The sequence below is a fragment of the Ipomoea nil genome, unplaced genomic scaffold, assembly GCF_001879475.1.
Source record: "Ipomoea nil cultivar Tokyo-kokei standard unplaced genomic scaffold, Asagao_1.1 scaffold3169, whole genome shotgun sequence".
NCBI classification, from domain to species: domain Eukaryota; kingdom Viridiplantae; phylum Streptophyta; class Magnoliopsida; order Solanales; family Convolvulaceae; genus Ipomoea; species Ipomoea nil.
Window position 1 is genome coordinate 3,133,324 of NW_017619597.1, and position 11,795 is coordinate 3,145,118.

The window sequence follows — 11,795 nt, forward strand, 5'->3', positions numbered from 1 at the left end:
CACTTGTATTGTTTTAGGTTGGAGATTACGGGAGTAACTCTTTCCCTTGCACTCTCACACTTGTTTAAACCCAGATTTAATATTGCACTTTAGATTGACACTAAATGATTAAACTCTTATTCCTAGGAATCTCACACTCTCTCTATTGTTTTCACAAACCTGCTACATTATTCTTTAAATTAGTTTTATAATTAATCAATCATTCATGATTTTTGTTAGAATTAGTTTCACGAGAATAAATTACTAACTAGTGTTTGATACGTCCTGCTTCACTGTGAATCGATAACACGATACTCTAAGTAATTATTTGTTTGAGAAATATATTGCAATCAACCATCTTAGCTAATATGTCATTGGTATTTGTTAGGGTTGAATATGTTAATTGAAAAGAATGCAAGTAAAAATCATAGAAATGGGTGAAATGAAAAGAAAGGTGAAAAAAAAAAAAGGTGAAAATATATATTGGGATTGGAGGGATGGGGGGAATGGCTATCACTTTCAAGTTCGCAGCGATTAGACAGAAAAAGCATAATTAGGGTCCAATAAAAGTAGTGTTTGGGGGAAAGTGATTCACCGGCCACACTTTATAACTTACCTCTTTGATTATTTTAGTATGATTAATATGCCACACAAAGCATCTTTTACTGCTTAATGCTGCTTCTTAATCACCTCCCCTTTTACCACCTATCTCTCAACTTTAATTAACATACTTGAATCCCATGCAACTTTTACTGGTTTTCCCAGTTATCATCATGAATATGTTGAAATTTTTTTGGTGACATTATTACTATTGTTAGGTAAAGTACAAACGTAGTGGCAAGTTGGAGAGACTAAAACAACTGGTAATAAAACGTCAAATTATTTATTTAGTAGAATTAAATGGGTTAATTAATTTTCATTGGAATGTTTGGATATGACGACATGTCGTACATTATATTTATCAAGAACATAATAAAGTAGTCAATCATTTTTACAAGAATCTTAATATTGTATGAACGCGATTAAAATTGTTGGATGAGCCTTTGGCAATTTGGTTTCTGAGTATGGTGATTATATTGCTAGACGTTATGGGGTTATCCCCTCCTTGCTCATAAAAAAAATATACTACGTATAATACTATTACACGAGCAATATATTTCACGTGAAATGTGAATAAATTCTAGTCATAAATGTAATGGTTAAAAAACAATTAGAAATAAGGGGGAAAGGAGAAAAATGGTTAGGTCAATTTTATAAACATTACAAACTCGACAAGTTTGTAATATTTCTAAAATAATTTAAATTTTATAAAATGGACGGTTCAAATTAGTTCACACTTCTCACAACAAGTCTTATTTATATTTGATTTGGTCTTGATTTTGTACGCGTGTATACATATATATATATATATATATATATATATATATATATATATATATATATATATATAGAGAGAGAGAGAGAGAGAGGGGTTCAAATAAGAACTTTTGTTAACATTTGAACTTATGTACCATTGTGCACCGTCGATCTTACTTGATTTTGTGGTTTATAATGATTTTGACTTTGTAAAAATACATCACTGCACCATTGCACCACTACACCAGTCCTCAAATATCTACTGTCAAATCTCACATCTTAAGAGTGTATAAGAGTTCAGTTCACGCCTAAACAGTGGTATATATATATATATATATATATATATATATATATATATATATATGAGATCATATGAATACCAACCTCCTCATGAGTCCATGAGAACTAATCTCGTCCACTAAAATAATAGACCACGTGTGTGCATATTAAGCATTAAGATGTGTGCATATTAACCATGTCCCTATGTTGTACAAAATAAATGCTTAATATGCACAAGTGTGTTTTTAATCTCATCCATATATTTTTTAATAGATGAGATTGATTCTCATAAACTCATTGGGAGGTTGGTTCTCATAGGAACCTCACCCGAATATATATTGGAATGTGAGATCGAAAGAATTATTTATGGTGAGATTGTGAGTGATAAAGAGTAAAATACAATACCTATATTACGAGTTGGGTTGTAATGAATAACTTGATTTTGGTGATTATAAGTTTTAATTTCTATAAGCCCGAGTTTATGTAAAGTTACATAATTTTGATATACAAACCAGTCATTTAAACATATCTAATACTTATATTTGGACATGAATCTTTACTTTATAAACAAAACCAATCTATTTGGTACACAACTTTTTTGAAATATTTATTCATATCTTTGAGTGAATCAGGAAATGATTGTGTGTGTTTATTGTATACATAGAGGCATGCATTGTGTGAATAATTGAAATTGAAGCAATTGGATGTCCAACTCACCCTACATGACATGACTGATGTTTTTGTATGAAACTGTGATATGGTGTTTGGGAAATTGGAAATTAAGGGCAGGGGGGAATGAAGAAGAAGATGATGAATTACAATTCCCCTAGGAGGGGAATTGTAATTCAGCATTTGGAGGGAATTGCAATTCCCTCCAACCAAACGGCGTAATTGTGGTTTCCGTGAAATTGCAATTCAACTACACTTAATTTACCTCCAACTAAACAGCCCGTGAATATTTAGGGGAAGCTAAGGGGGAGTCAAGTTCTATTCTTGAAAAAAGCATACTCCGAATCATGCTACTTAAGACAAAACTGGATTTTCAACACTGTTTTGATTGATGTCTTTGAATTTAACCATCTTTTTTTTTTTTTAATATATGACAATTTTTTTACGACATTTTATTAATTGGCTTGATAACCCTAAGTTCAAAATTCGACAGGCCTTCATATGCTGATTTATCTAACTCCTTGCGGTCTTTAGCACGTCTTGAATGAATTTCGTTTAAACAAGTCAAAATCCTTGCACCTGAATAGTTAAGTCTCAATTGAGTTTCGCTCGGGACAACTCTTTCAATCTCATATTTAAACGAATCAAAACCTTTATTCCCACCTAAAAAAAAAAAAAGTTCTCGTTATGACAACACTATATATTTTAAGAGGATGGGCTCTTGTTCATCCCCATCAACATCACACAATTGGCTATATATGAATTGAAACAAATCTATCACTATTATTATTATTGTGCAAATCTTGCTCCCCATCAGATCATACTTAGCACCCAATACCACCAAAACCCCAAACATCAGATTTCCATCTTTTTCACTTTTCTCCCCATTGCTCATCGGTCCACAACACAACTAACCTAGATTCATGTATATATAATATATTAACCGTACCAAAAACACCAAACCCAGAATCCAAGTTTGCGTGCGCTGCAATAACAGATCGAAACGTAATAATCTACATATCATATCCGATCCAAGGACCAATCTAATCATCCCAACTAAGAATACTTTAATTTGTTGAAGTGTTTGGTCCCAATGTTTTGCGGTAGCCTCCACACACTTCCATTCATGACAACAAAGTGATGTTTGCCATTATATAAGCAACCTGGGATTTTCCAAACCATTTTATTTTATGTAGGAATAAGGGTCAAATAGGCCATCGAACTGCACACAATACAACAATTAGGCCACTGAACCTAAAAAACCAACAATTAGGTCCCTAAACTAATCAATTTCAAACAATTCTTTCCATTGGAAGGTTTCCAACAGGTCATCTCCCAAATTAATAATTTTTTTAAAAAAATTAAAAATTAATTATTTTTAAATTTAAAAAAAAAAAAAAAAAAAAAAAAAAAACTGGAATCCTGCCGGAGACGGTCGTCTCCGGCAGGAACTAGTTTTTTTTTTTTTTTTTTTTTTTTTTTTTTTTAAATAATTAATTTTTAAAATTTAAAATTTAAAAAATAATTAATTTGAAAGGATGACCTGTTGACCTGTTGGAAACCTTCAAATTGGAAGAATTGTTTGAATTTGATTAGTTCAGGGACCTAATTGTTGGTTTTTAAAGTTCAGTGGCCTAATTGTTTTATTGTGTGCAGTTCGATGGCCTATTTGACCCTTATTCCTTTTATGTATATAATCTTCACAAACCCATTACTTAATTGCCCAAAAAGATAGAAGCAATATTTAATTGATTTGAAGGCATTTCTTTTACTGAGGAATGCAGAACATGTGAAATGATTAGAGGCAGGTTTGTTGCAACTTTGGAGAGCAGTGTAAGCAACATAGGCCCAGACAAATGAACCGGCCTAGCTATGGTCTATAGTTTTTTTTTTTTTTTTTTTTCTTTTTTTTTTTTTTTTTTTTTTTTTAAAGAAACTCTGGATATAATGTTCTAGTGGTCTAGTGGTTGAGAGTGTTACACTTTAGACTTAAATAATCGTACTTTATATAATTCGTGCACCACGACAATGGTCTAGTGGTTGAGAGTATTACACTTTAGACTTAAATAATCGTACTTTATATAATTCGTGCACCACGACAATGGTCTAGTGGTTGAGAGTATTACACTTTAGACTTACTTCTAGTAATAAGATAAAAGATTGGAAATCCAACCATAAACAATTTAAAGTTGGACTGATGTTGGGGCTGAACTTTTTGTGTAAAAATATACACTCGAGTATGGACCCTAACACTAAAAAGACTCAATTTATCTCCTCGTTAACATAGAGGCAAATTATAAAGTTTAAGATATAATTTGACGAAGTTAAAAAATCTAAATTATCTAATAAAATTTATTCAAAATATTATATAGTACTCATCATTGTAATAGTGATTATAATTTCTTTCATTATTTAAAAGATAAAAATAAAAATAAAATATTCAAAGTGGCCCGTGCCCCGTTGCCGTCCATATCGCAAGTAAATCCTTCATTACTGACCCGTTGGACAGTACATCTTTTTGTCACCTAGCTTCCATATTGAGGGGCCTCCATATCATTGCCACCATTCTTAAAAAGAAAATATAGGGATAATTTTCAAAGAAATTACTGTTCTAAAAATTTTAAATAATTTCTGTCTTGAGTTATATGGGCGTTTGACAATTAACATAATGAATTGTGTTAAATGATGAATTAATTGTTTTGTTTTAACTGAAAACGTGTAAAACGACTTAGAAAAGTACAAATATTTTGTTTTATTTACTTATTTATTCTTAAAACTTTTTATAACAAAGATATACATTTTATAATAATTTAATTATAATTACTCAGTATTATATAAATAAAAATTAATAGTGTAAATTAGTGGACAAAATAGTTTTCTAAACTATATAAATATACTCTACTCATCCCATAGTTACTATTTTTAGTGTCACTAGCAATTATATACGGACTACTGAGAATCTAAGATTAATCTTGTTCATGCGGGTTTTAAGATAGTGATTAAGAGGGAAGAGACTCGCGCTATATCACCTACACCTCCATGGGTAATATCTCATTAAACTTATTATACTTTGTTAGATAGAGTCCAAATATCCCGTCGTCAAAATGTTATGCTGACTGTTATACTCAAACATAAGGAAATGAAGTTATAAATTTGTTACTAGGTATAAATTTTGACATAGTAATAAGTATTTAGTCCTATATTTACAACTAGCTTTAATTAATTATGTAGTGGTAAGCCGTCAATCCTGTTTTTTTTTTTTTTTTTTTTTTTTAAGAATATAATGTTATAAAGTACGATTATTTAAGACACCATATTCTTATCTTGTTCAAACTTATATTGATTAAAAATTTAGGTAACATGATGGTATGTATGCATTAAGAGATATTGGACATTAATTAATATTATCATGCACTGACTTTTTTTTCTTTTGGGTTTACCTTAAAAAATGCAAACTTGACTGGTGCAGTAGACAGTGCATATATACTAGAAGTAGAACTATCATCTAACTGGATTTGGCAGATCTGGAAATTGAGTTTCAGATGAGAGAAGGCCGGTCGTAGGTTGATTGTACGATGTTATTAGAACAGAACATTTCTGGAGTGACCAATGTTTTTGGATTGGTCAAAACATGTGTGCTTTTAACGTTTATGAGCCAGCAAACATACACTACTGACCATACCACTCACATGAAGAGTAGAGGAGGATTAGGCTGCCTAATTTCATGGAATCATTCTCGGACTTGATCGAACCAGGTCGCAAATTAGTGCCTCATATTTGCAGTTTCATTGACAGATCCAGAGACCTCGTCAAGTGAAGTAACTTGAATTCAAAAGGAATGATAATGTATATAAAACGAATTTTACACTAATAACAAATTATTTATGTCGTAAAAAGAATTGATAAATTTATGGAGTTGTTAAACTAGTCCAATGATTCAAATAGTAGGTTTGATGGATCGAATCCACGAGATTATTTTAAAGTAGTATCTCGACAAGAAATATTTATAAAATTTTTCAATTAGGTTCACATTATGTTACATAAATCAAATTAGACCAATCTATGCTTGTCACATTGCAAAACTAGCCCGGTGAGCTATATGGCACTAGCTATTGATCATTAATATAAATAGAACTATCCACATGTCTCCCAAATTATATTGCATCTTTTACTTACTTATTATCATGGTAAATTGATTGGAGATGTCCGACCATCCTTAGTTTACCAAGTTCCTGATCGCTTTATACTTGACCAATTATATGAAACTCTTATTCTCCATAATGTTAGGTAGGATAAAAACATACCCTTAACCTCCATAGTTATTGCGTGGACCGTGATCCACACAGCTGTGTGGACCACGGTCCAAAAATGACGTCGTTTCGCGTAATTTTTTTTTTTTACACGACCCACTGCAATATATATTTTTATAATGTATAATGTACATTATTCTAACTCATAAAGTACATTATCTTATCTCAGAAGTTTCATTATTCTAACACATAATGTACATTATTCTAACATATAAAGTACATTATTTTAACACATAAAGTACATTATTCTAATTCATAAAATTCAACAATATCATTTTGGACTGTGGTCCAGATAATAATTTGCCATCGAAGTTACGCTATCAAATATTAAACTGAAGGATGAACAAAGTCTAATCCCACTAAACATGCTGTAAGAGTCCATTAGAGAGTTGGGCTCTTCTACTACTGTTGGTTTGGACTTCTGATCTTTCAAATGCCTGCAACAATAATATTTAAACCCAAAATAATAACAATGCACCAAGACACGCATAGCATTATACGCCCCACGCCTCTCAAAACGACGTCATTTTGGTAAGTTATGTAGGGAGTTGACGTGATTATGTGTATTTGTTTATAAATTATGTGTATTTGTTTATATAATTATGTACATTTTTTATACAATCATGTACATCTTTTTTATACAATTATGTATATCCAAATCAGAAAATTTATGTGTATTATGTTAAGAATTGATGTTTATTATGTTAAAAATTTATGTATATTATGTGTTATGTTAGATTATATGTATTATCTTTAAAAAAAAAATATGTGTATTTTGTTATACAATTATGTATATTCATGTATACAATTATCTGTATTCTAGTATAAAATTATGTACATTTTTGAACATAAATTCTTTTTAAAAGAAAATTAACCGCCAACACAGGGTAGCGAAAATTTAAAAAAAAAAAAAAAAAAAAAAAAAAAAAACTGAAACGACGTTGTTTTGCATCAGGGCGCACAATGCAATGCGCACCCTGGTGCAGGATATAAATTGCCAAAAAATAATAATAATAATAATAATTCTCTTACTTCCCTAGGCCTGGGGTTGTGGATCTTGATAAAGTCCAAGTTGGAAACATTCTTTGCTGTTCAATATAAATCAAGTGTTAAGTGTTGATATAGAATCAAAAAAAAGAAGAAGAAAAAAAGAATAAGGAGAAAACAAATCAAAACCATGCCCCTAGGAAAGGGACGTAGCAGCAGAAGATCAGGCACCTCAACCCCTGTGGTCACAACAGTAGCCTTTGTAGCATTGTGTGTTCTGGCAGTTTGGTTGCTTGCCTCCACTCCGGTTGCTCCTCCTAAATCCACCACTAAACCCGCCACCTCCTCTACCGTCATCAACCTCCCTAGGGCCACCGTTTCTGATGCTGCAATAAAACCCACTGCTACGCCTTTTGAGGACCTGCATGGGGACCTCCCAGAAGAGGGCGCATCATCAGACATTTCAAATGATTCCCAGACTACAACAACAACTGAGGATGATTCTTCTGCAAAAGAAACGGCGGATCAAGAAAGTGCTAGTGTTAAGAATCAAGAATCATCGCTGCTGCATGGGAAGGAGGAGCAAGAGAAGCAGAAAGAACCCGACATTCAAGTGTCTGAGGAAAGTATAATAACTCAACAACAAAAAGAGATTGAAACAGTTAAACAAAATGCAGAATTAGCAGGCAGCAAAGATGATGTTTCTGCAGCGGAGAAAAGGGAAGAAAGCAGTGATACTCAGAAAGGTGGCAATGAAGATAATCTCAAGGGTGCCAATGAAGAGACGAAGGTTCAAGATTCACAACTCAAGATCCAAGAAATTTCAGAGGAGAACAAGAATTTGATATCAGATGAAGATCAACAGAAACGGCTGGAGCATCATCAGCAACAGGAAGACGATCACATACAACAAAAGCAACCCCAAAACGAGATTGCCCAGACAACCACGGATCCGAATAAGATTATCCAGACAACCAGGGATCCGAATAAGGCCTGGGTGACGACAAGGGATCCGAATAAGGCCTGGTTGACAACACAAGCTGATCAATCTGTGAACCAGAAAGAGAGGAAGGAAGGAGCAGTTGATCAAGAAATCACTATCACGGGGCAATGGCAGCTGTGCAATGTAACAGCAGGTGCAGATTACATACCTTGTTTGGACAATGAGAAAGCATTAGCAAAGATAAGAGGCAGGCAGCATTTTGAGCATCGCGAAAGGCATTGCCCCACAGATCCTCCTGTCTGCCTTGTGCCCATGCCAGTAGGGTACAAGAAATCAATTCAATGGCCTCAAAGCAGGGATAAGGCATGACGCACCATATTCTGTGACTGTCAATTATAGATATATATATATATGTAGGATTGATATTCAATCTTTTCTTTGTGCAGATATGGTATCCCAATGTGCCTCACACATTATTGGCAGAGGTGAAGGGGCACCAAAATTGGGTTAAAGTTTCCGGAGAATTCATTACTTTTCCAGGTGGTGGAACTCAGTTTATCCATGGAGCATTGCATTACATTGATTTTATCCAAAAAGTAAGCTTACCCATCTCTTAACCCGACTAGAAGTCCAAAACAATTGATAAAGTTGCTATATTAACAGGCAAAATTAAGATGCTTTCAGTTTTTTATCCAAAACTTCTTTTGCTACAATGAAAAAGTAACAAAAGTTAAGAAAAAAAGATTACCATATAGTAACATCCACAGGCTACTTCTGCTTTTGTCATATGGCTGGTTGTAGGCAGTTCCTGGTATTGCATGGGGAAAGCATACTCGAGTAGTGTTGGATGTAGGATGTGGAGTTGCTAGCTTCGGAGGCTATATATTCGAGAGAGATGTTATCACAATGTCCTTTGCACCTAAAGACGAACACGAGGCTCAAGTTCAATTTGCACTTGAAAGGGGAATACCTGCAATATCTGCTGTTATGGGAACTCAGCGCCTCCCATTTCCTAGCGGAGTCTTTGATGCTGTACACTGCGCACGCTGCAGAGTCCCTTGGCACATAGAAGGTTTCTCTGTTGTGTGCTTTTAGACTTTGTCTTAGCCCCCTCCACACAAGACAGCTTGCTAACTAGTTGAATCTGAAATTAAGGTGGGAATCTTCTTCTGGAACTGAATCGAGTGCTTCGTCCAGGAGGCCACTTTATCTGGTCTGCAACTCCCGTGTACCAGAAGCTTGAAGAAGATGTGCAGATATGGAGAGGTAGGAGGAGGAGGACTTCAATCTTTCCTTTCCTTTCCTTGACTCTCTGTCCAGCAAAATTGATTGATATATGCAGGTCTGTCACCTCTTTCTTCCCAGAAATGACTGCTCTAACAGTGTCCATGTGTTGGGAGCTAGTAACCATCAAGAAAGACAAATTGAACTCCATCGGAGCTGCTATCTATCATAAACCAGACACAAACGGCTGCTATGAACAAAGAAAACGCAAGAAACCTCCCATGTGTAATAAGGATGATGATCCTAGTGCAGCATGGTAAGCTCCCAATGAAAAGAAAAAACAAGTATTAATTGCATCTGAAACTGCACCATGAACAAGTTAGGACACTGCAACAAAAGTCATTGTTTTGGTGCAGAAAATTCTAATACTTGACTTCATTTTTCAGGTATGTGCCCTTGGAACCATGCATGCATAGAGTCCCAAGTGACGAAAAGGAGAGAGGATCAAAATGGCCTGAAGAATGGCCGGCCCGACTTCACACCCCTCCATATTGGCTTGACAGAGCTAAGAAGGGAATATATGGACGGCCAGCACCAGATGACTTTGAATCTGATTATAAGCACTGGAAAAACGTGGTGAGAAAGACATATTTGAGTGGTTTGGGCATCAGATGGTATGATGTGAGAAACATCATGGACATGAGAGCAGTTTATGGAGGGTAAACGCTACATTAGAGATACATTTCCACTCACGTTAAACAGTAACAATGATGATGCCAAACAGGTAATCAATGTACTGAAAGAATATTAATGGCTACTTACAGGTTTGCAGCAGCACTAAAGGACCTTAAAGTGTGGGTGATGAATGTGGTGAACGTAGATTCCCCAGATACACTTCCCATCATTTATGAGCGTGGCCTTTTCGGCATGTACCATGACTGGTGTGAATCCTTCAGTACATATCCAAGAACATATGACCTCCTGCACGCTGATCACCTCTTCTCCAGGCTAAAAAAGAGGTAGGGTAGGTACAAACAATTGAAAACCACATCATCATTGTATCAGATTGTAAATCAAGTTTATTATCTGCAGGTGTGACATTAGAGGGGTGATAGTGGAGGTTGACAGAATAGTTCGACCTGGAGGTAAACTGATAGTTCAAGATGAGGCAGGCATTGTTAGGGAAATAGAAGACTTACTGAAATCACTGCATTGGGAGGTTCGGATGACCTTCTCTCAGAACCAAGATGGGATGCTCAGTGCCCAGAAGACGTTCTGGCGGCCGGAAACTTACGAAGCCGCCATCTGATTGCAAGGAGACAGCCTGTTGTACAGCCTTTCTTCATAGCTTACGTCATCTCATCGGACATATTTACCAAATCAAAATTGCTTCAATAGGAAGTGCTGATTGCTTTGACAGCTTCCTTAATTGTAGTATTCTCAAAGGTTTATATTCAATACAAATTAGAAAAATGCACCATCTTTAATGACCATTAACTCAGCTAAGTTGATCGGATAGTTTCAGTCAATTTATAGATTTTGAGAGACAAAAATTTCGTTCTTTCTTAGAGCAGGTAATTTTTTATTCAATTCATGTTGTTAATTGAAATTGAAATGCATAGAATACAAATTGCAACTAAATCCCAGGAGCTTGAAAAAGAGATTATAATATTCTTTCAGGAAGAGAAATCAAACTACGCAACAATCTAATGAAACCTATGAGAAATGCCCAGAAGCTGGGAAACAGATGTGTTTTCAAGAATAATAAATTAGTTGTCTAAATAACAAATACTTGAAGAAGGTTTAAGAATCTGGAGTGGTCTTGTAAAGCTTGTTGTACTCCTCCAGCTCGTCGTAGTATAGATCCCAAACGCACCTAACGCATCCGCTGCCGCAGCAATCGTCCGGCAACGGCTTCTCTGGCGGCGGAGGAATGGATTCCATTGGCTTTTCCGGTTTCTTCTCAGCCTCCTCTTTCTTATGATTGGTTGCCGAATCTGCGGTGATTTTGCTTTTCGCTTCGTCCGCCATCGCGTTCTTCAAGGCTA

At 34.8% G+C, this 11,795-nt stretch overlaps 1 protein-coding gene across 1 annotated transcript; it reads left to right on the plus strand.

The window, feature by feature from the left end:
- Positions 1-8,070: 8,070 nt before the first annotated feature.
- LOC109167548 (probable methyltransferase PMT27) lies at positions 8,071-11,294 on the plus strand (the record flags this gene model as incomplete). Its single annotated transcript, XM_019316571.1, has 8 exons — positions 8,071-8,886; positions 8,970-9,119; positions 9,325-9,595; positions 9,679-9,789; positions 9,889-10,063; positions 10,194-10,466; positions 10,572-10,766; positions 10,840-11,294. Coding segments are annotated over 8 exons (2,208 nt in total), but the record flags the coding sequence as incomplete, so codon positions are not given.
- Between the last annotated feature and the right edge of the window lie 501 nt (positions 11,295-11,795).